Genomic DNA, 25554 nt, shown 5'->3' with positions numbered 1-25554 from the left:
AACACGTTCCCACCTGCCTCCTCAGGGAATCCAAAGGTGAGGTACCTGGACAGGAAGTTCTCCAATGACTGCTTCTTGTCTTCCTTGCAAACAATGCCCTCCTTCTTCTGCTTTTCCATATCTTTGATTCGGGACTGGAACGTATCGATCAAATCGAACACAGACTTCATTGCTATGGGCACTTCATAGTATTGCTGTTTAAGAAAGCATAGAGAGCATATAATATATAAGGGTGTTTCTTCCGGGAAAATTCAGGGGGCACTGGAGAAATCAGTCTCGAGGGTTCACTAATTTACACACTCTCTTCTGCAAAAATACCTCTGCTGATGTTTTGAGGTTCAGATTCCATGAAACAACTGCCCCTTACGTTTAATGAGAATTTCTTAACTGCATGCCTTTTATGGGAAAGGGTCCACGACTTCCTCATCACACACCCTAGGCTTACTTCCCTACCTCTGGGACTAAGCCAGTTCCTGTTCACTGCACAACCGAAGAGAAGGTGAGAAATGATGTAATTGAGATGAAAACTGAATAACCTTTTGGAGTATCTGACTTGAACTATGAGAGTAATTTTCCACCAGAAGGAACACAGTTCTGTGGCCATCAGGAATCTACACGAACTCTTCGTGATTCCCAGAGGCTGTTTTATTGAGCAAGCATCACTTAAAATTAGGTCATGTTTCTACATGTATCCCCAGAAAAAAAGCTGGAATCCAACTTAAAGATAATGCACTTCAGTTTCCTGGATCAGAGCTGCCTGCACTTAAAACAGCAACCTATTTGATTTGACGGGTGGCCGAGCATTGCCAGCATGAACTACAGGAAAAGTCTGGACATGGCGTGGAGCTATGCCCCCAGTGGGGATTCAGTAAACTAGAATGTGAAAACTGGCAGAGACCTTTGGGCCCACCTAGTTCAGCCCCTCATATTAGAGGTGAGGCAACACAAGTGAGGAATGAATTTAAGAAGGTTACTGTCTCCAGATCCAGAAGAATACCACAGGTTGAATGAGCTATTCTGATAGTCCAAGTGACCTTTCTCCTGATGATGTTCATATAAGTAGGGTAGCTATTGGTGCACTAGAATAGTAAAGACAGTGCAACCTGGAGCCAGCCTGTGTGGATATCAGGCGCAATGCTAAGTGGGTTAACATGGGCATGTTACTTAACCACTCTGGGCCTATCTTTGTTCTTCTGTAAAATAAAGATAATATTCATTATTTATCTCAGAGGTTTGAGATAGAGATTGTAAAGGGTTGAGGTGAGTGCCTGGCATAAGGAAAATACTTAACAAAGTTAGCTATTTTTGTCATTATTAATAGTAGTAGTAGTAGTAGTAGTAGTAGTAGTAGTAGTACATGGCAGTTTTTCATGGTTCAGAACTTCTGTCCCTAAGCATGAGAAGCAAGTAGGTATAAAATCCTATTTTCCATGTGGGATCGGGAGGTAAACTTCCAGACCTTTCCAGAATAAGTCTATGTTAAATCGGGCTTTCCTGAAGGAAGAAGCCAAATACTCTTCACCTTTTATCCCTAAGGCTTGGCACATCATAGCTACTCAACCAGTGTCTGATGGATGCATGACATTGATATTACAGAAGAGTTTAGTCTGAGTCAACAGCTGGGCCATATGAAGTCATCCAACCCAGTTCTTTCCATAGACCACATTTCTAGGCACACATTTTATAAGACAATGTGGAATACCTGGACCTTTTCAAAACCTTCCCACTTAATAAAATAATTTGTGCATCTTCATACGTCTTATAGATTCGCTGACAAAAAATTTCAGAGTTGTTGTTCTAAGGAATGGAACTGTACCATCTAAAACAGAAACCTGTACCTTGACTCTCAGGTCCACATCTGTAAGCACCATGAAGAAGTCATTATAGGTCATTCCATACTCTTTCCTCAGCTCACCAATGAGATGCTGGTCTACAAGGTCCTCATCATCCACCACTCGCATGGGTTTTTCGTTATCTTAAAGCAAATGAAATGTGAATGAATACAGGTGGAATAAGACACAAATAAGCGGGAAGTGAACGGGTGAAGGCTCTGAGTCTCCATCCTGAGTTAATTAGAACAGCTTTCATTAATTGCACACATTCAACTAACATTTTGCTTGAACAAAAGTTCCCCAAGTGAGTAGGTAAACATAGAAACAAATGAATTAACTCATTTTGAAAGTTAGTTTTCTACAGATGGTAAAGCCCCGTCTCTGCCTACCCTGATCGCAGTGAATCAGAAGGAGCAAAGTGAGAGTGAAGGCTGCTGACTCACCCCTGGAAGAAGATTGCCAACTCTACCCTGGGAATGAGTCATCACCTCATCTCACCAAGGAAACTTTAAATTTATTTTAGTTTTTGTTTTTGTTTAAAAACTTTTTTTTAGTTTTAGTTATTTATTTAGTTGAGTCTAAAATCTCTGTTTTTTTCCTCACTTTTATTATGGAATCACTTTGAGACTCAGTGAACTATGTCATTGCTATAACAAGAAACAAGCCTATGTTCAGAGCTTCCCACAGGTTCATTTTAGCTCCAAAAATGTAGAGCTCTTCATAATACAATTTTTTAAGTTTATTTATTTATCTTGAGAATATGAGAATATGAGCAGGGAAGAGGCAGAGAGAGGGAATCCCAAGCAGGCTCTGTACTGTCAGTGCAAAGCCCAATGAGGGGCTTGATCTCACGAATCATGAGATCATGACCTGAGCTGAAATCAGTAGTCAGATGCCTTAACTGACGGAGCCACTCAGGTGTCCCTATTATACAATTTTGTAAGTGAATACAATTTCAAGCAAAGTGTTATTAAATGTATGGAAGTTTTTAACCATTATGTATTCTTTTAAACATCAAGCGCTAAAAATAAATTATCATAGTTCAAAATGGTTTTTGAACACATCACTAGGTGGATGGGAAGTTTGAACATGGCAACTCTTACGTCTGGAAATCAGTTTAACACTTCTGAGATGAAAATGCTATTTCCCTCCCAGGTCACAGTGCTTCCCTTAACCTACAAAACCTACAAAAAAATTTATCTCCCAAATAATTCCCTGTATTTTGAAAAAAATGTGAAAAAAATAAAGTCAGCAAATACATAATAATAGATATATTCATGAAAAAACTCCATCACTTGCTATCCACACTGCTACTCAATGAATACTACTACAGTAGAAACAGCCACAGTTTTGCAGACACAGAGATTATGGAGCTTGAGTACCACAGACTGTTGCTCTTTTATTGATAAAAAGGAGATGATTACAATTTATTACTTTGGTTAATTCGATTAAGATCACTGAAAGCATACAAACAAGGAACCTGATTTCCCCCAAAGCAGATCAAAATGCAAAGAGAAAGAATCTGCTTTCCTCCCCCAAATTGTGACAGTTCTTCACAGAGGCAGTTCAAACGCATGGGATTATGGCTGACGGCTTATATGAGGACCAAGTGCTGCCTGCAAGTGAAAAATTATATCCTTCGAACATATAAACTATTTTTATGTTTATTTATTTATTTTGAGAGAGAAAGACAGAGACAGCAGGGGAGGGGCAGAGAGAGAGAGGGAGAGAGAATACCAAGAAGGCTCTGTGCTGTCAACACAAAGCCCGATGTGGAGGTGGATGCCACAAACCATGAGATCATGATGTGAGCCAAAATCAAGAGTCAGAAGCCACCCAGGCGCCACTAAACTATTTTTTTAAATGTACATTTTTGCTGCCATGAATTAATTACAGAGTAATTTTAAAAAATTGCCAGATTCATGTTGTTGGTTTTTGTTTAATATGTCTCATTGAGCTAAAAAAGCAGCTTGCTGAAGAAAATGCATAGTAGACATTATTCATGGTTAAAAGGAAATAAAACAAAAGAAAAATACATCCGTACAGAAATAGACACTGGAAAATATCCAGAAGGACATTTAGTTGGTAACAATGGCTGCACCTAGGGAATGGAAAAGGTAACTGGAAACTTTCACTATTTATTCTACACATGTCTATATTATGTAAAATTTAACAAGGAGCATACTTTACAATTAATAATAATAACATAAATAATTAAAAACTAATTTTAAAAATGCTTTTAATAACTAATNTCTCTCTCTCTCTCCTAGAAATAAATAAAAATATTAAAAAAAAATAACTAATAATTCTAAAACTTTACAAATCAGATTTCCTCTTGAATCTAGGAATTACTAGTTTTAAGTCCCAGCATACAGTCATTTTTACTTTTGTTCATTCAACAAAGTACTTGTTGCCAGTGTCCTGAGCTAAGTCTATGGCTGGGTGCTGGATTTGGAAATATAAGCAATTTGGATAGAGTTCAAGCTCCTAATTAGAATCAAAATGAGACCATTATCTCTACCTAACAGAGAAAGTTACAAAAATCACTAAATGGCTGAGATGGGAGGAACTTGGAGAACGTAGTAGGTTTCAAAAATGGCCCCAATTCTTCACCTTTCTCTATACCTAAAATCTTTGCCCAGTAACTGCTGCTTCTCGTTACAGTGAATGAGTTAAACTGTCCTGCCTCTCGATTCTGAGCTCATCTATATGACGGCCAGTGCTAGCTGATGTGAACAAAAGTGACACGGAGGCTAGAAATGAGCCTGTGCCTTTAGGATTGCTTTTGCCTCTACCATTGCCATGAGAACAATACGCACACTAGCCTTCTGAAGAACAAGTTCCACCAAGTTACCCTGACCTCAGCCCAGACGGGGCTATTCCAGATCAGTCGACACCAGCTGACTCTAAAGTGTTCAAGCCAAGGCCGGGTCAGCAGGACTGCCGAGCCAACCAGCATCTGACTGCAAGTACATGGACCAGCCTCACCAAGGCTCTCCAAGCCCAGGCCAGATAAGCTGAACCCTACAGGCTTGTCATTGAATGTTTTATAATTAGATGCCATTACACAGCCTTACTGTGGCAACAGAGAACTGACACAGACATTGTCTGGTAGAACCCAGTCATGTAACTGAGAACCAATAATATATGAACCAATTTTTGAAACAGGAACTGAAGCAGACACTATGGTGTGCTGTGCAGATCCTACCTTCAGAAGCAAGGCTGCTATGAAGGTTAGCAGCTGACTCCTCTGAAAACCACCGACCTTAGAAAGGAGGTGCCTTTCCACCAAGTCACAGTCTTCCTAGGGGACAGCCCACACTCAGTGACTGATGGAGTGATGAGGGGGTCGATCTAAAAAATGTCATCGTTGCCTCAAAGTGAACCACTCCGAAGGGTTCACTGCATTACAAACTCCCTCTCTGTTCTCTTGTACCCCTCACCTCTCATAAGCACTATTCCCGAGGATACTCCCCATTAACCGCATACATGCAAATCTCAGTTTCAGAGTTTGTTTCCCAGAGAATAAACCCATCACAGAGCCCACAAAGGGAGCAACTTGCTCAAGTTCACATTAGTAGTTAAAAACAGACTGAGGGTTAAGGCCCAGGTAACATGACCTCACTCTCACTGAGTATTCTCTCTACTTGACCAAAATATATATCACACTCAAGGACAGAAGACCTAGGACCAAGATTTAAGCCAAACTTTGTTCTAACTGGGATATAGCAAGAAACCAATTACATGGCCTGTTTTTCCCTCTCAACTAAAATATTTTCTGAAACATTTTGACCTGACATTAAAAATAAAACGTTTTACACTTCCAGACTGCAGAATATCTACATCCCAAATGGATGTTTGTGCTGAGGAAAATCAGTGAAAGCATCGATCAACAGTGGCTCCTACAAGGATGAGAGCAGCTCTACCATAAGGCAGCACCCCCCTCTGGCCCAATTCTGAGGAAGGGAGGCCAGCCCTCAGCTCCAGCTGCCTGCCCCTGCCTCAGGGCTCCATTACGCTTGGTGTTTTGTCTCAGTCAGGGCTGGGTGAACACAAGGCTCTCCTTGGTCTGGAAATGCAGCATCAATTTGGCAGCTTCTTGTTACACTTATCCAAGTTTTGCCAAAGTTCTCTAGATCTTTGCAGGGATTAGAGGCAAACACTCTTTAGGACACATCCTATAAACATTCCACATGGTCTTGATCCAGCTAAATGGATCCACATATCCAAACCCCATGTGGTGGGATTTGGCTATTCCACACAGCCTGTCCCTGACCTAAGATGACTTAGGAGGGAGCTTGAACTCTGTCACACCCTAGTGGGGACTGGTCCTGCAAGTGGGGCATTGGCCAGGGTTTCCATCCTTTAAGGTTCTCAATTCGCAAGTGGAGGTGGTAATAGATTTCTTCAAGTATTTGTTCTTCCATGTCTGACTACAGACGGCATGACACTGAAGAAAAACTCAGCTCCAGCAACAACTTATAAATCACCAACTGTATGCCAGGCACATTCGAAGTTTCCATCTGTGACGGCTCCTTCTCTACAATATCCATGGTATCTCCTATCCCACTCTGTCTCACCTGAGTTCAAGCATTCTGCCAATGTTCCTGGACTCCTTCGGCTTCTCCCATTGCTTCAGATGTTCCTAATCTTCTCTAGCAGCTTTTCAAAGCATGAGCCACTGTCTACCTTCATCACAATCACCTTGGGGTACTTGTTAAACTCACAATCTTTGGATCCAGACCAATTAGATCAGAATTTCTAGTGGTGAGGCCCTGGAGTCTGCATTTTAACAAGTTTTCTGGGTGGCTGGGTTGCCATCTAAGGACAGAGAACAAGGACAGGATAAAATCCAAATCCTAGGCATAGCCACCAAGGCCATTTTTGCCCTGGCCTCAGCCTATCTTAGCTAGCTGATCCCTTAACTCTTCCATACAATATGCTCCAGCCTCTATTTTCAGTTTCTAGAAATATGTCTTCTCTTTCTGGAATGCCATCCCTACTCCTGTCCACATGGGAACTCCTAATTACTTCTATAACTGGTCTTTATCTCACCTGTGCACTCACAACACTTTTAGCCACTTCTGCAATAACGCTTATCACCCTGCATTGCAACAGGTTGTTTACACATCTATCCACTAGATGTGAGCAATCTATCAACAGGGACTAACCTTTGATCATCTTCTAAATCCCTGTAGCTTGGCACACATAGACACTAGGTACAGATTTGATAATCATGAAATCTCTCCCCTAAGAAAGATATCACGTGAGAAAAAAGAGAGTAGTGAGGAATAGAGTGAAGAAGGTGAGCAGTTCCGGGTCAATATAGAAACCCCATCATCAAACCCTTACACTTCCTAGATCTTGTGAGCCTATAACACAGCCAGTCGAAGTGTAATTTGAAAAAAATCATATAGATTTATTTTCTAAATTTGGGTTTTCACATATGAAAATATAACTGTATTAATCACATTAAAATTTTTCTATATATTATGATATTTTGACATCTTAAAACCCCTTTCTGACTAGGGAGAGACTGCCCCTTCCCAAAGCTAGCCAATTCTTAGAGACAGCAAAAGGTCCAGCCTGCAGTAACTCTCAGAAATGCAAACCAACCAACCCAATGCCCTACCTCCTCTCTCTGGCACATGCACCCCAGAAGCAATATTCCTCTTTAATCATCCAGGGTCAGGCACCAGGCAACTAGGGAGCAGCCCCAGAGCCCAAAGCCTGCTGAAATTATTCAAACTTGCCAATCAGAAACTATTCACCCTGTCCTGCTTCACCTTTCTCTTGGGAACCCAAATAAAGGCAGTGACCTAGGCTCTCCACTCCCTGCTCTTGCTTCTGCTTTCTGACCCAACCCTGGCTCCACTGGTGAGCCTAGGGGGTGTGCTGCAATTTCCTCTCAGGGACCCATGAGCAATAAACTCTATTTTCCTTTGGCATTTTGATCTCTTGAGTGTCATCCACTGTGCTGCACCATTTATCGCCATACCATAATAAATCCTTTCTATGGATTACATACAACATAGATAAAATATATTTATATACCATTTAAATATAACTATCCTATTCAAGAAGTCAGCACAGGCCAAAGCTGTGGATAAATCTGAAGGCAAAGACTCCAGAAAGAGCTGAATTACTTTTAAGAATATTTCTGGGATTGCTGAACTGTCTGTAGTAGATTAATCTCAGTTAGGATAACCCTGGCCTCCAGCTATGGGATTTACTTTCTTTTGATTGGAAACAGATCAATTTAAATGCCTTTGTAGTTGATTCTCTTGCTCCTATTTTACTCTGCGTGGGTCAGTTGCCTGCCTACCATCTCATTGTGAAATGAGTGTCTAGATTAAATTGATAGGTGAGACTAACCTGGCCATTCCTGATCACAAAGTTGCTGCTTTCTTGGTCTCTAGAAAGAGCACCTTGTCCTGTCTATGAAGAAAGGGTCCTGCCAGATTGTTTTCTGTCCTACAGATTGACACTACCAAACCTTAGAAGTTACTGAAAATTTATTTAAAAAATATATTTAGAAATCTGTAGTGACTTCACATGGTTTACCAAATAAAGTTTGATTTCTCTGTCCTGGTCTTTGAAATCCTTTAAAATCTGGGGCCAACCTCTCTTTGACTCTGCCCTACACTTAACCTTCTGCTCTAAACCAAACCTAGCTGCAAATCAGAACCACCTGAGCAATACTTTAAAAATATAAATTCCTGGACCTTATTCCCAAACTGGGTCAGTATCTTGGAACTGGGAAGGGGACTGGAGTCTGAATTTTCATTCTAATTTATAAAGAATACCTACAAATTGAGATTAAAAAGAACAATCCAATAGAAAAAAAGGCAAATGACACTAAAAACAAAATATAAATGCTCCCTAAACATGTGAAAAGATGTTCAGTCATACTCAGAGAAAGAAAAATGCAACCCACCAACACAGTACACTAAGATCTCATATTTCACATATCACATAGGCTGAAAACATTCACAGGCTTGGTTATACACTCTGTTGGAGAGCTGTAGGGAAATAGACAACTTACACATGGCTGGTGGGATTGCAGTCTGATACAACTCGTATGGAGAGAAATCTGATGATATCTAACAAAACTAAATACATTTTCCATTTGGCCTAATGATCCTGATTCTCAAAATCTATTGTAAGAGTATACCCACATAGATAGAGTGACATATGTATAAGGTGATTTACTGTGAAATTGTTTATAATAACAAAATACTGAAAACAATCTAAGTGTCCATTAACAAGGGGACTGGTTAAATAAACTATGATAGAATCTCACAATGGCTTAATTAAAGAATGAAGATGATTTCTATATACTCATTAGAGAAGATCTTCAGGAAATATTTTTTAGGTGAAAAAAGTGAAGTTCAGAGTAGTATATATACTATATTTTGTACAAAAATGAGGGGATACAGATGTTTATATTTATTTGTATTTGCATGAAGAAGCACTAAATTCATGAATAAGGAATCATAAAAATACCTGTGGGGCAGAGCTTGATAGGGTAAAGGGGTCAGGAATGGGTGTAACATTTGTCTGTGGATACCTTTTTATGTAGCTTTGACTTTGGAATCCAAAAAACTGTATCAGCTCTTTTAAAAAGATTAAAGATAAACAAAAGGCACTTTGCTAGAATCACCACCTATCAATAAATCTACTCCATTTTCAAGGCCCCTCCGATCAATCAACCCACTTCTCAAAATTCTCTGATATTTACACCTTCTCTAATGACTACAATTGGAAGAGCTTATACCTCCACCACATGCATCAAGCCCTTGTTTTGTATGGTTGGCTTGCCAAGTGCTTTTCACCCCTTGACCATCAGGGGTTGATCTTGACACTGATACACTTGAATGGCAAGAAGGCAGTGAAATGGGATGACAAGCTGGAAGCAGGCTCCCGTCTCCAGGGCAAAGAGTAATTGACAGTCAAAGACTGAATGAACAGAGAGGGATCCCAAGCCAGTGTCTGGAAGCCTGATCCCTCATGCAGCCTTGTCTCCCAGTTAGTGGCAGGGTCTGGAGAAGGCAGCTGCCAGGCACTGTCACCACTGATAGAGGAAAGGAAGAGCTGGGGTAAAGGGTCAACTTTTCAGGTGCTCCTAAGGAAAAGGGACACCTCTACGTTGTTATGGAGCCTATGAGATTTGTCCATACAGAACAATTCTCTTCAACAAGATCAAAGACAGAAAGAGAATATTAGCTGAAACGGAGTCCATCATTTTCACCTAGAAAGGGTATTTTAGAAATGCACCAATGAATTCTTTATTCATAGGACTATGGAATCACCTTCTCTCCTGCTGTCACATTCCATCCATGTCCCCATCAACTTCACCACCTCCTGTTTCATCAACTACCCTCAAAGTCTTCTTCTTTCAAAGGAGGCTATCAAAGAACTTCCTTTGCCCCATAAAAATGTCCATATGTTCTAGCTCTTAAAATGTGGTGATTGAATATCAGTGTCAAATATTTTTCATCCCTGTATTTTGCTAAGAAGCATGTTTGCTCTGCTTTCCCCTCAGTTTCTCTTTTCAATTCTGCAACAAAGTGTCTTACGCCAGCAACTTCTTCCGATTGCACTGTATCTGTAATTCATCCTCTTGACGTATGTAATAATTTTTCCACCCAATTGATATTTTAAATGCCACTAACAATTGAGAATGCTTTTATGTACCATGTTGTTCTAAACTGTCATGTATAACATTATCTTGGATGACAAAACCAGATGGGCTTATACTGTGTTGCAACTGGCTCAGGTGTGAGTGACTTTCATAAGGCTAATGACTAAAATCTTAAGGTAAACTTCCTGGAATTTGTAGCTTCATCATTTGTAGTTCAAGTACATTCAGCAAGATGGACCAGCGGGTGACTACAGCCCACAGTGTAGCTGGATGTGGGTCTGTTTTTGAGGCCCAGTAAAAGTCTGGAAGAGGAGAGAGTACTTGATTTATTTTTAAGGAAAGTAAGGCCATGTGATAGATTTCCAGCCGAAAATTGGTCAAGGAGAGAGTTCGGTTCACTGAGCCCGTGATGCACGCCAATTCCTGTTTTCCCATGGCTGGCTCTCAGTCTTGGCTGAAAGTTCCACGGCCTTTCCCATAAGGGTAAGCTGGGACATAACACAAGAAGAGAAAGGCCTTCCAGGAATTAAATGAGTAACAAAATAGAAGGCCCCCCAGATCATGTCCAAGCTGCCATTCAATGAGAGGCAAACACCCAATGCACAATACCTGATTTCCAATAGGGCAGGGAAAAAACCCTCAGTGTCTCTACAGCTCATATTTAATCCAGATGTCTAAAAAACAGCAGGGTTAATGCTACAAATTTGCCAAGGCAGCACCAGATGCTTATAACAGTTGGGACCACATAGAGACTGAAGTAGAACATATAATGATTTTTCCAAATTTCTCCAAAATAAGGAATGAGGTTTCTTTCTGTACAGGTTGGTGGGCAACACATTTGACACTCGGAACACCTGGTGGAGGAGGCCTTTTATCACCAGCCAGCACCAGCTTCTGCACTAGATTGAAAACCTGCTTCCTCTCTAGACATCTGGGTTGTAATTAAGCTCGCTGGCTCTTGCTACTATTTAAAAATCCAGGAAGCAAATGGTTGAATCTCAGTTAAATACTAAATGTGTGGCTTTGTAGTATTAGTCTTTTGAGCTTTGGTTTTAGTCCCCGGAGTAGTAATGCACCTCGTGACCTCAAAGGGCACTTGTGAGGGTTCACTGTTAACATTCTGTAATTAGCAGAAAGCAATTACACGTCCTTTTTCATTACAGGTGCTTTAGTCCCTGTGACAGCTCAGTGATTTCCAGACGCCTGCCAGAAAAATGGTGATAACGATGGCCACACCATAGTACTTATTATACTGCACGTATTTATTCACATTATCTTACTAAATCCTCACCATCGCCTGTGAAATAGACGTAAATACTCTCAAGGCTGAGGCTTAGGAAGTAGCTTGCCTAAGGTCACAAAAGAAATAAGTTGGGACTGTTGGTCTGAACTGGTGTTTGATTCTAGACCTTCTTTTGTATCTTCTGTTTATATGATTATTGGTGTTTTGATTAAGGACCTTGTTTTTGTTTTCTCTCCCAAGCATACACACAGCATAGGGATTGATGTCCACACCCCAATCACCAATCCACCAGGATTTATGATGGGACACTGGAAAGGATGGTATTTATTTTCCTTTGGAGCTACCTCTAGAAGGTGAGCTGATAAACATAGAGAAGGCATAACTGAAACTTCGTATCTGAATAAATTCTAGAGACCTGCTTACAATATTGTGCCTATAGTTACTACTGTACTGTGCACTTAAAAATTAGTTAAGATGTGAGCTCTCATATTGTGTTTTAACCACAATTTTTAAAACTATGAGAAGACAATATTTAAGCCAAATGACATTATCATGACATAAATATGACTACTATGTGTTCTGTTACATCAAGATCACATGATAGAAAAATCTGAGCTAATGTGTTAAATATATTGAAGTTAAGTGTTAACTAATGGGGAAAATATGTTTTATATTCTTTCAGAGGAAAGGTATTTTATGAAAAATAGGCAGGATATGCACATGGTAAAATACGAAGGACTTTCAGTATAGTTAAAATAACAACTCTGCGGAGTAGAGAATACATGAAAGGAAAAAGTTGTTTGTTTGTTTGTTTTAAGAGAAAGCCCCAGAGATGTAATAATTATAAAAGAAACTGGGTGGGTCAGATCTGGGGCTTCTGACTCTGCAGCTGAACTACTCACAGTAAGTCTTGCAACATCCCCATGAGAACTGCAAGTTAGACAGCTGCCCAGCCCTGAGCTGTGCGCCTCATGAGCCTTGCATGCACCATTAATTTGAAAAATTGTGAAAACTCTACATTCAGCCAAATTCTTCTGCTCTCCAAAAGGACCTGGGTGCAGTTCAGTCCATACTTTCAGTGACTTTTCAATTAGCTGAACAGCGTCTGTCACCCTCCCCAGTCTGGCCAGAGTCAAGCGCTTCCAAGGGTCTGGCAGGTTCCCTTCTGTGAGTGAGTCACCTGCAGCATGAAGGCGGCAGGAAGATCAGATGGTACTATTCACAGGCAAGAAGACGCCAGATCCAGAAGAAACTGTCTATATACCTTCCTGGCTCTCCCACCACTGTATTACTGCTCTCATCTTTCTCCAGCTTACTGACTTTCAAACCATAGAATTCTTGCATATTTTTTCATTTTAAAGTGCCAAAAACCTACACCAGAACCATCTGGAATAGTTAAGTAAATAGGTAGGTAAGCTGACCTTTGTTATGACAAGGAAGGAGCCCTATGAATTTTCCTCTTAATTCCCCACTGATCTCTCCCATAAAGTTTGTCCCACCTTACATATAAGAAAAACAATAATGTAATTCAAATGTTTAAGAGAACCTAGCTGGAAGTGGTCGATTTTCATGGTGCTGTTGTTGACAGGGCCAAAGATGGTGATCACGGAGATTTTCCTGGTGGCCATCTTGCAGAAGCTTTCCAGATATTCATCTCGCTGTTGCACATACATGTTGTTCTCAACCTTAGGAGCGGTGATCAGCTAGAAGCAGGCGGAGGCAAGCAAACATTAATTCACAGTGACGGTTGTACACAGAGGCAAAATCCAAAGGGATCATTTGGAAAAGAGGGCTGGCAGTGACTGGCACTAAAGTAAAGTCAACTAAAGTGTTCTATTGGACAGTTAGCATAATTAGGGCCCAAACGGGCCATTCAGAAAGGCCCTCTTTATTTTAACAGCTCCAGACACCTTAGAGTTTTCTATTCCCACCAGTTATCTTCATGACTAGTCTCCATGTGCCTTAGTTTTCTCATCTATGAACTCTGCACAGGAATACTTATTTTGCAAGGCTGCTGTGAGCATTACATGAATACTTGACATGTCATGATTAATAAATGCTGTCTCCTTTCCTTCCTTTTGGTCATTATCCTAACTCACATTTGTGAATTTAGTGGTTATTACTCTTTTGTTTAATGTCCCATAGGGTTGAGAGAGCTTCACAGCCAGGCTTGGGTCACTATGGACCATTCAATGACTTGGAATTTTTTACTAGGCAGCTTGCAGAAAGTTTTTAGGATGCCCTTTTCGCCTATGTTTCTTCACACTGGGCCTATACAGAGCTTGTGACAGACTTCTTCGACATTGGAACCCACCAACAGGATGGATTTCACTGTTTCAGTTCAGCCTTCTTTCCAATTCAGACCTGGTATTTTTCACCGAGCTCTGTGTCTTTCAAGCTCACTTTGAACCCCTGACTTCTGGCGGGGAAAGAAGAAATATGGAACAAAAGAAAGAGATGCTGTAGTCACCAGAGCCATCTAGGAAAGCATATTTTGTAATTTTGTATAAAAAGAGGATATCCTTATTTTTAGGGCTCCTGTTGAATGTTCTAAGAATGTCTCAATGCTCCTATCTAATAGCTGCATATAAAAGCTTTTCTACCTCTTTGATTATTTTTGTAGCGTTTTCCCGAGCCTTCTCTATTTTTACCAGGTTTTTCATGAGCAGAAACCAGAACTGTATACCACACTCCACAAGTGAGTGGGCATGGTAGCGTTTGCCCTGGAGGTGGAAGACGTGAAATTTCATTCTGAAGATGACCAGGTCTTTGTTGAGCTCTTTGGTCCCAAATAGCTCACTAGGCTACTGTCTGCAGTGACTGTTATTGATCCTTTGCTAACTCGTCACTAGCTTAGAGACAAGCCACTATACACATTTCTTGAACTTGACCACATTCAAATTTATCAGCCACTTTTCTACCTACCCATATAAACTTACGAAATATTTCTGAAGTTTGTGACTATCAGCTTGGCATTTTTCAGAAGGGAAGTCACCAAGTTGCTAAATCTCTTCCTAACACTTTATCAAAATGGCTAATAAATTTGTCCTAGCTTGAAATTGGTATTTGTCTTTCTCTGTCACAGATGTGTTTATTGTTGCCTGAAGGTTTTCCCTTTTAAAGATTCCCTGTGCTTGACAAAATTCTGTCACTTGTGGAAATCAAAATGTGTTCAATAACACTTTTGAGTAGAACATTAACAAGGATGTTTCTGGGATGAAGTTATTTTTTTCTCAGGTTGTTATTTATTTTAAGTAGTCATGATTTTGTTTACTTTTGATTTCATGTTTATATGCCTGTTCATATGGACAGGGTTGGGTAGAAAATGCTTATTTTAGAAATGTAATTTCCCAAGAGGAAAAATAATATTTCCCCAAATTTATTCCTTGATTCATACTCAGCCTTAAAAAAGATTTAAAGTGGCTATAAAAATATATGGTGATGGTATTTTTGCTTTGTTTGTTAGTTTTTAATTAGCTTTATGATATTTGAAAATATTTCTTCAAGTTATGATGGTGGCCCAAATCTTGGCATTTTATTTCCAGTTGGTTAAGTTTTAGGTTTTTCTTTCTGGTTGTCCTTTGCTCACCAACACACCTGTGCAAAATAAATTAATGTTGAGGTGCCTGGGTGGCTCAGTTGGTTAAGCATCCGACTTCAGCTCAGGTCATGATCTCACAGTTCGTGAGTTCAAGCCCCGCTTCAGGCTCTGTGCTGACAGCTAGCTCAGAGCCTGGAGCCTGTTTCAGATTCTGTGTCTCCCTCTCCCTCTGGCCTTCCCCTGCTCGCGCTGTCTGTCTCTCAGAAATAAATTAAAAAAAAAAAACAATAAAAAAGTAAAAAAAAAAAAAAAAAAAAACAAAAAAAAAATAAAAAAAAAAAAAAAAAAGAATGTTTAAGTGAAAACACCAAACAGTCAAAAACAAACATAAGTTTTACTGGTAATGATTTTGGATTCCTTTTTCTATATTTAGAATATATTTAGGGGAGTGCCCATGTGCTAGATGACTGAGAAGTACCTGCCTCTGTAACTTCAAATCCATACACAGACTGTTGTCATATTTTGCCATGAACTGTTACTATCCATGGTCAGATCATAATATGACAGGATTTCAAGATTCCTCAAAACTACCTCTGGTCCGTTTGTCCCTCTCGTGCATAACTGGGATTTTCAGACAATATAGAATCATACAGAACCTCATCCTCCCCTGCCTGGCAGCTTTTCTCAGGCCCTCTGAACACAGTAGCCTTAGGCCATCGGATACCCAGTGGGAACCGAACATAAATAAATAAAGAGCCCTGATGTTTATTTCATCTCCCTATGCCCAGGGATGCCCTAACCCATCCGTGAGGTGACATTTATTTTGCATGACTCATTTCCTCCCTTGGCAACCTGGCCCCAGGCTCTCTCTTGCTAACCTTCCCTCTTATTCCTCCCTTACATGACCTCTTCACTCTTCAGCCAGACTGGTGTCGATAGTGAAATGAAGGGAATCTGGACAGAGGCCACAGAGAAAGGGTGTCCTGCCACCAAAGCAGGAGGGCCTGCATTTTCTCCTAGTTCAACCGCTGGCTACCCTGTAGGCTCAAAAAGGCCACTTAAACCTTATGATCCTTAGCTTTTGCATCTTTTTTTTTTTTAATATTTTTATTTATTTCTAGGAGAGAGAGAGAGAGAGACAGAGTGAGCAGGGGAGGGTCAGAGAGAGAGGGAGTCACAGACTCTGAAACAGGCTCTAGGCTCTGAGCTGGCAGTCAGTACAGAGCCCGACGCGGGGCTCGAACCCAGGAACCGCGAGATCATGACCTAAGCGAAAGTCGGACGCTTAACCGACTAAGCCACCCAGGCGCCCCCGCTTTTGGATCTTTATGATGGAACAACTCTGACACTCATCGTGTAGTGAAAATCAAGATAAAAAATATATATACGTATACATGTGCAGGCTGTGTGCACATAAGCACCATATGTGTATGTTGTCTCTGTAGAGTTCACTGTCATTCCTTCCTCTGTCTTGGCCCCTATCACCCCTTCCACGCAAAAAGCTCTTCCCTCCCCTCTATTTTATCCACATCTCATGCAGTCTTCAACTGCAAGATCCTTTTTAATGCCTTTACTAGCCCAGCATGGTCACTTTCTCCTCCTTTCGGTCAGATGCAGACCCACATTCCTCAGGTCCCACAGATCATTCCAGCCAGAGGAGAGGAAGTGGTCCCCTGCTGAGGAATGTCTAGATGCAGCCTGCAAACAGCTGATAATGACGCCTGCCCCCCCTCTACATTTAATCTGCTCTTTGAGTTTGCATCAGGGGAAGTAGAAGAGGCTGATCATGTGCACATATTTCAGCAACTCACTCTTTCTCTGTCTGTGTCCTGACACCTCTGTCCCATTCATTTTCCAGTTTGGCAGTATTTCCAACGGTATGTAGAATGGTAACCGTGTCCAGTCCCCTCTTCCTAAAAAGAACATCCTAGAACTTCTTGGTAAACATTGTTGTCTGGCACTTGGCCTCTCTCCAGTTTGGTGGTGATAAATCAGGGCATGTGTCATGAATTCAGAATTGTGTTGGGTTCTTTTTTACGTTTCTGTTCCAACTGGTGTGTTGGCACAAGGAGCCTCAGAACGTCATGAAGCCAGTTTGCATAAGTAAAGGGAGCAAACAGGAACGGGGAGGCTGCCAGAGGGAAGATATTTTAAGTCTCAGCTTCTTGCAAGCACTGTGTTAAGATGGAAACACTAGATTTTTACAGGATTCTGAAAAATGACATTCAAGCTAGTCGTCCGCCTCAGTAAAGCAGAGCTTTGTATCTCTTTCTAAAATTAAACCAAGTAAGTAGATTGTTGTCCCAATATCCAGATCTCTGAGGTAAGGCTAAAAGTGTGAAACCAGTTGAATTACAAGAGATTCCATCTCCAGAGAGTGCTAAACTTGATCTCGAGTCTACGTAGTCCCGTATTATGAGGCCTCTTGCTAATTGACAAGTAGGTACATCTCAGGGCACCAAATGATGGTTTTTCAGCCCAGCTCCACATAGTTCCAATGTTTTAGTGATAAAAGGCTTAACTACGCTCTTACCGCTGTCAATCCCAAACTGACAGGAACCAGTCTGAGGGATTAGGTTAACCGGGATTCAATCTATTGTTCTTCATTGACTAATGGCCTAAAGGCCGGGAAAGCCAGAGAGCTGAGATGCAGAGAACTAGCTGGGTATTAAAGGCGGAAACTCTACATTGTTGCTTAACAAAAAAACGTTGACAGTTGATATGCCCGACTGTTTATCTGAGTAATTTAGGGTTGAAAGTGAATTTTAAAACATCTGTATTGATTAACAGGATGAATCCTTAGTTTCCTCTTTTCTTTATTGCTTATGTCCATGAGAAGCTCACAGCCATAAGAAGGCAGAATGGAGGCAGTGGCTGGAATATGAGCTTTAAAATCAAATAGAGCCGGCGCCTGGGGGCTAAGTCGGTTAAGTATCCAACTTTAGCTCAGGCCATGATCTCCCAGTTGGTGGGTTTGAGCCCTGCAACTGGCTCTGTGCTGACAGAGCAGAGCCTGCTTCTCTCTCTCCTCTCTCTCTCTTCTCCTCCCTGACTCACACTTTTTCTCTCCCTCTCTCAAAATAAATAAACTGAAAAAAAATTAGACCTGAGTTCTGCTTCTGACTTTGCCACAGATAAGCTGCACACCTCTTCTCAACCTCTCTGAGCTTCTGTCCTTGGCCGTATGGTGGAATTCATCAGTCATTCCTCATGGGGTTGTTGTGAACATTAAACCACACACCCTGCGTTACCAAAGGATGTGCCCTCTTCTGTTCCCAGGCTGAGAGGCAGGGACTTGGAAGGACTGACCTCTGGCCTCACAGTAGGACACCTGTTTCTACTTGCAGCTTCTTTGAAGGCCCCTACGATGATGTTCAGTCACACCACTGGGGCCACTGTTTCTCTAAAAAGTTGGTAAGGAGTGATTACATGATGTGTTCATGTCTAAAGAATGATATAAATAAGTGTAAAAGCACTTGGGCTTTATGATAAACTGTAGTTGGGCACCAGGTTACTGAAAAACCGGAAAGATGAACTAAAAGTCCTGCATGATTTCTTGAAATGACACCTTATTTCAATGTGAGCACACTCAGTTAGGCTGAGGCCAGTTGGAGGTATATGTTGTCAGCTGTCTTTAGCAACTCAGAGCATGCTAAGCCTTAATAAATATTAACTGAATCGCTGAACCTCCCAAACAACGCCAGCATGTTTAATGGGAAAAATGAGTAGAAAACGACAAATGGCACCAACAAGCTCTTTTACCCAGAAACACAAGTCTCCCCTCTGCCTCATGAAACAGAACTTCTTTTCTCTCCATCTTTTGATATTATATCATGTTTATTTCATCTTGTCTCTTCTAACCTGTTCCCATTCTAGGTATTAGCTCTTGAGAAAACACGTTTTTGATACTGGTCATCAGCTGGGCACATGTGGGATGGCAAGATCGAACTGCCTCCTCTTGCTACTTTCTCTCTAATAACAAACCTGCTTCACTCCCCAGCCCCAAAGAGCAACACTGCCCTGAGCAGGCCCAGCTGGTTCTGTTTTGCCTCACATGACATCAGCAGAAGCTGTTGTTTGATTTTCATTTGCTAGAAATTTGTGATCAGGGATACTGTAGAAAGCAGAAAATAGCCAGCTGGACTTTCAAATCCCTGACTAAGGGACTTGATAAAAAGGGCTGGGGGGGGGGGGGGGGGGGGCATGCAAATGAAAAGCATGACCAATATCAGGGATGGAGTATGAAAACCTCTTTCTTTTGGCTCAGAAACCAGGGGCAATGGCAGTATTGGCCAGCTGGGTGCACAATTACAATCCTGATATTTTACCTGGGCTTATTTTGCCCCTGCTTGAAACCTACCCATGAGGAACACTTCACCTGCCCTGTTGGCTAAATGGCAAGGGTTGAGTGATGTGCTTTTGCAGGCTGGACAAAGTCCTGTGTACTCGGGAGGAGCACACTCCTAACGCCCACACCCCAAAGACAGCAGTTGACTCCCTTGGGTTCTCTAGTAAACATTTAAGTACCAGATAAATTCTTCTCTGAAATAGTGATTCTTTTGGTTCTGACTAAAATATTCTCATTTAAATTTATGTACTCTGAAAATAACCAAGTAGCTTTAGGCTACTCTAGCAGACAGCCTATCCTGTACTAATTTATACACTTTAAGGCTCAGTTAAAAATGAGTAAAATATACAAAAAAAAAATACACAACAACATACACACACACACACACACACACCTGTAAAATCAAGGAAAAGCTATGTTTTGTTCTAATACATAGGTACACTATTGTGGAATGGCTGAGAGAAGTTTGGGACATACCTCGCCCATGATAAATGCCACCAGGGACTCTGCTCTGAGTAACATTTGAAATGCATATTTAAGCTTTTTGAAACCACTAAAGATAAATGGATGCCAGAGTCCCTTTTCTCAGATCATTAATCCATATTTAGACCAGTCTGGAAGATCTAAAAGCCCCTTTGAGGGGTGCCGTGAGAGAAGAGTGCCTATCACCTTTTGTGGGGATGATGCAAGGTGCAGAGTCACTTTGTGCTTCAGGAGGACAGATGCTGTCCTCGGTGGCATGAGATGTCTCCTTTCCACCCATGTATCTGAAAAAAATCATTCCTGACCCACATCGCCCAACATTAATTTACTGATCCTTTTCTGTGAAGTGATTGTATTGGACCTTCTCCTCCTTGACAGCCTGGAGTAAAATGACAGTGTTAAGAAGGGGTCGAAATCTCGGAAGTCCCTAAAAGAAGGGGCAAGGAGACATGGAGAAGGGAAGAAGCCATTCTCACATAGCTGATGACAACTGCCCTTACATTTAGGATGGGATTTACTGCCGTCCAAAGGCTTCCTTGGATTTGACTAGATTCATTTATCCTTCTTTGGATGGAGGCAAGTAATGGCCAAAAGAGAGAGGTCCTGAGATGGACCTATGGCTTGTTCAACATCAGTGACTTCAGAAACACAGGAGCAAGAGCTGCTTGTCTACACACACATGCGCACGCGTGCACACACAGATACACACGCTCATTTAACAGAGGCTCAGAGAAACGGACATCTGTCTCTAGGGTATTGGAAATGGGAACCATTAACCCAGCTCCCTACACTCTATCTTTTTGGCCTCTTACTGGAAACTGGGCAGTGGTGAGGGAGGCCCTCTTTAAGGGGAGAAGACTTCAGCTGGCTTTAAAGTATGTGTGAAGGTCACACCAACAAGGACCCTTCTCCACTCCCAGTCACACTCACTCCCCACCTGCCTTACTTTCCTCTATGAGGCTTCTGTGTCAGTACAGAGCTAATTAGAGGGAAAAGGAAAAAACTTTACCATTTCCTCACACACATGCGTCTAGTTCCTAAGCTCATGAAGAGACAGGTCCTTTTCCTAAGTCGCAACCAGAGTCCATGCATGCCATTTTAGGAACTATAGCCCGAACTACCCTTTGGAAGAAAGCTAAGGATGGGGGATGGGTGCTGACAGGTTTGGCAGAAGCTGAGCATCTATATTCTCCCGAGCTTACGTCTAAGGTCCTCTGGCTATCGAGTCTGGACCTTCGGGCCAGAAATCTCTGTGCGCAGAGGTTCACAGAGAACCAGCCTGGCTGCCCTTTCTTGACACACCTCCCGATCTTCTCCACCAGGCACCGGTTCAGCCGCAGCCGGCCATTTAGCAACATGACTTTAGAAACGTGACAAAACAAACATCAACCGTCCCTGCTCTGCCCACAGAACGACGCCGGGGAGATAGACTACTTACAAGCAGCCGTCGCTTGCCTTCAAAGGAGCCCAGCAGATCGGCCACGGACTTCCTGGGACTCTGAGCGAAGTGTTTTGCGGTGGGTTTCAGGTAGCCATCCTGCTCTGTTTTCCCGGCCTTTTTCTTCTTGCTCTTCTCTTTCTCTTGCCGGCTCTTTTTCTCAGCCTTCTCCTTCTTCGCTTGCTTTTCACTCTTGAGTAACTTGTCTGTTTTCTCGGTTTTCACCTTTTTCTTCTTCTCCTTCTCCTTCTCAGGTTTCTCCAGCTTTTCGTGCTTTTTAGATTCCTTTGCTTTCTGGGGGGGAATATTCCCCACCTGCAGGTCCTCCTCCAGCTGAGAGGCAGTAGGCCTGCTGAGGTCATATTTACTCTCGTACTCATTGCTGAGGATTTTGTCCTGGGCCTTCTTCTTGGGAGGCTTCGCCTTCGCGGGCTTGTGAGGGCCGGGCACCGCGTTTGGGTCGCGGTGGCCGAGCTCCCGGCGGTCTGTGCGGTTGTCCCGGAGGCCGCCGGCGCCCGCCCGCGTGCTGTGCGTGCTATGCGTGCTGTGCGTGCTGTGCGCCGGGCCGGTGGTGGGAGGGGCAGGCGTGAGGCTGTCCCCGCCGCTGGCCTTGCCGGGCCTCCTCTCCCTGTGCTGCTCCCTCCTGGGATGGGGGTAGAGATTCTCCGACGCCCCGGGGCCCCTGGCCGTGGCCACCTGCGCCGTTGCTGGGGGCCGGTGGGCGTCTGAGGAGGGGTACGCCCTGGCGGTCCAGGGCCTCTGGGTGGTCGGAAAGGCGGTGGTGGTTGTCGGTCTTGCAGCCACGGTGACCACCCGAGAGGTGGCCCGGGTCACCGTCGGGGCTGCAGCAGGAGGCAGGGTGGTGGCCCGTGGGGTTGGAGGCGGGGGTGGAGCAGCGGCCGTGGCCGTGGCCTTCCTGAGCACCTTCGCCCGGCTCTCTCTGGTGGGCGGGGCCTGCGCTCTCCTCTGGTCTTCTTTCCTCTTCTCGGCGCTCTGGCCTGGCCTTCCGGCCCCTCCGCCATTGTTGCCCTCCTCCACCACCTGGCCCTCCACCCCAGACGCCTTACATTTTTGGACAAAACCCTTCTGCCGGATTTTCTCGATCCTGCGGATGGGGCCCTGGTCGATGATCTCATACAGGGCCTCCAGCCTGACTGGGTACGGGTAGCGCTCCTCTACCTGCAGGGTCTTCTTCAACAGCACCATGCCGAACTTCCCCTTCTCCAGCTTCAAGAAGCTCATCAGCTTCGGGATGAGGTGGGGGTCCAGGGGCTGCTCCAGGACGCGGCCCTCACTGGTGATCCTGCGCACCTTGCCTCCCTCCTCGCCGGCCTGGTGGAACAGCACGATCTGCTGGATGTGCCTTTCCGCCAGCTCGCAGTACACGTCGTCCTTCAGGAGGCTCATCATGAGGCGGTAGTAGCCCTCCGAGGCGTGCGGCGCCGAGATGACCCACACTCTGTTCTTCCCCGCGAAGCTGGCAAGGATGTTGGGCGAGCTGGACCCGGAGGGGAAGCGCAGCATTCTCGAGCGAGCCGAGGACCCCTCATCTCGGATCATGTCACGGGGAGAGCTCGGGGCTCCCGGTCTCTGCTTCGGCCTCGCCACTGGGGCGCCTCTGCTGCGCGGTGGGGCTGGCGGGGCTGTTGCGGGAGCGACCCTCAACACCGGCACACTCCTCCTCCTTTGGAGAGGCGGAAGCTTTGGTTCTTCCGGAGTGGTTCTCTCAAGTCCCTGAGCCTTCCCTGTGTGCCTCAGAAGCCGAGCTGGCCTTCTGTGCATCGGGGAGACCAGAGGCACCTTCCGCCCTCCGTGGCTCCCTCCATGCATGGCACGGAGGTGGGGTTCTGAGCCACACACCAGCCACATTGCCAACAGCATGGTAACACTGAGTCCCATTCTCCATGTCATTGTGCAATCCACTTTGAAAGGCAGCGGGGTCAAAAGACAGAGAGGGGGGAGGGGGAGTGAAAAGAAAAAAAAAGAAAGAAAAAATCATTTAATTGCAAACAGATCTGGTCATTTTCTCTTTCTCTATCTTGGCCAAGGGGTGGGGGAAAGGATGGTGAGAGAAGAAGGAAGGAGGTCAGGAAATGGAAAATAGGATGAGATCCTGTTGCTTTTAAGCCCCTGTAATTTGTTAGTGCTTAACAGACAGTTACATTAAGCAAGAAAGCCAGCTCAGTTCTCCATTCGGCATGCTTGCACCGTTTCCACCGGCTCTCTGATGCTCCAGGGAAAAGGCACCCGGAGCACATTAACTATGACAACATTCCTATTTCATTTCTTCAAATAAGCAACAAAGAAACAAACAAACGCACCAAAGACAGAAAGGATTACACACTTACATTGTGGCTCATGGAGATGGAATGCAGAGGGTTTAAAAGGCAATCTGAAGTGTGGTCCCAGGACACTTTCCTAGATGAAATACTTTTCCTCCCAAGCCTCTTTCTCCTTCGCAGGCTGAGCGGTACAAAGAGGGTGTGCTGCAGCTCCAGCTCCCAAAGGCGCCACCGACCCACAGCCTGTCCTGACCTGAGGGCTGAGCAGCTTTCTTCTTTCCTCTGGCTGTCCTTTCACCTTCTTGACAAGTAGGATGAGGTGAAAGGAGCTGTCCTTGTAAGTCGTTGCTTCTCCATTTGTCTGTAGTTTCTGCTCGGTCTTGTGTGTCTGCGTGTGCCAGTCCCCTGTGCCGACAACACGGGGCGCCCCTGAAAGTGGAGTCCCAGCTAGTCCTGAATCTTGCTCTTTCTCTCTTCAGAGTTCCAGGATCCTTCTTATCACCCTTTCCCCCACAGTCTGGCTTAGTCCCTTTGTTTCCAAGCGTAAAAGCACTGGGATTAATATGTTTTCCAGGCTGAGGGAAAACACAGGAATGTGATGTTGAAAAAGGACTTTTTTTCTTTTCCTGCGCTTCTCTCCTCCCTTTATTTCTCCCCACCTTTTTTTTTTTTTTTCCTCCTCTTTTCCTTCTCCTTCTTTTTCTTCTTCCTCTTGCCTGGACTCGGTCCCAGAAATGCCAGGACAACCTCAGTTTTGATCCAAACCAAACTCAAACAACAGCAGCCGCTGGAAATCAAGGAAACTTCACTAAGAATTTAACAGATCAGCAAAACACCACCTCCTTCCCACTTTAGCACGATGAGAGTGGACTCGGTGGGGAAGGGGAAGGGCTGTTCTTTGGGGGTGGGGGAGACTTTTGAAACACTACCCATCATCATAAATCACTTTAAAATAAGATGGCTGGGGACTTAACCCCTTCCATGCCAAGTGATCAGGATACCTTTCCTTCCTGTCTGTACTCACATTGCACTCAGGAAAGGGAAAATTCTTAGGTTCCTGCCTCTGGCTGCTGGGGGTTTCCTAGAGACAGATACTCATTTGGGTCAGGGTGCCTGGCTGTACATCCACAGACAGTATATATATTTATAGTTCCATGTGTGTAGTTTTATCTCTTTCTCCCTGTTTCATGTGTTTAGTTGGAGGTTGGAAAAGCCCGTGGAAAACATGACTGGGTTGTTTTTATTTTATGCTAATTGGGGATCGTATTACTGAGTTCTTGTTCCTAGTTTTCTCCTTGGCATGGAAGGAAGCTGGTAAAAGGTTCGAAATGCAGGCAATGGCTGCTGTTCTCCTGAGATTGTGGTTGGCCATTACTTCAGGAGAAGGGCATTATGATCGCTAGTTCTGGGCTCTGGCTACAGATGCTAGGCTAAGAGCTCCCTTGGAGGACATGAGCGTATGTNCCTTCTCGCTGTGCTCTCACATGCCATTTTCTTCGTGTGCCTGTGGGGGGTGGGGTGGGGGGGTGCAGTACTGTGCTCTCTAGAGGCTTCTGGAGTCTGGAGGGGTTTCGGGAATCCTTAGAAGTCACCATATCAAGTTCCAAAGGAGAGACTGAGACAGCTCTGTGCATCCACCACCTCCTGGGCCTGCCATGGGGATTCAGCTATTGGTGGTGAGAGAAGCTGCCTCAGAGTATACAGATATTTCTTCCAGTCTCTGAAAGAGCATCATTTATTTGG

General features: G+C 43.6%; 1 protein-coding gene across 1 annotated transcript in view; it reads right to left on the bottom strand.

Annotated features, from left to right (window-relative positions):
* The window catches only part of CCDC80 (coiled-coil domain containing 80), a 35242-nt gene extending 10562 nt beyond the window's left edge, over positions 1-24680 (bottom strand). The window contains exons 1-5 of the mRNA XM_077771812.1: positions 23878-24680; positions 21530-23451; positions 13266-13422; positions 1839-1975; positions 46-194 (exon numbers count right to left, since the gene is read on the bottom strand). Coding sequence (XP_077627938.1) covers positions 46-194; positions 1839-1975; positions 13266-13422; positions 21530-23440 — 2354 coding nt within the window. The 5' untranslated portion in view covers positions 23441-23451; positions 23878-24680. The remainder of the gene's footprint in view (positions 1-45; positions 195-1838; positions 1976-13265; positions 13423-21529; positions 23452-23877) is intronic.
* Positions 24681-25554: the final 874 nt, after the last annotated feature.

The sequence above is a fragment of the Crocuta crocuta genome, unplaced genomic scaffold (genome assembly GCF_008692635.1).
Source record: "Crocuta crocuta isolate KB4526 unplaced genomic scaffold, BGI_CrCroc_1.0 scaffold56, whole genome shotgun sequence".
Classification (NCBI taxonomy): Eukaryota; Metazoa; Chordata; class Mammalia; order Carnivora; family Hyaenidae; genus Crocuta; species Crocuta crocuta.
This window is presented reverse-complemented; position numbering and strand designations above follow the sequence as displayed.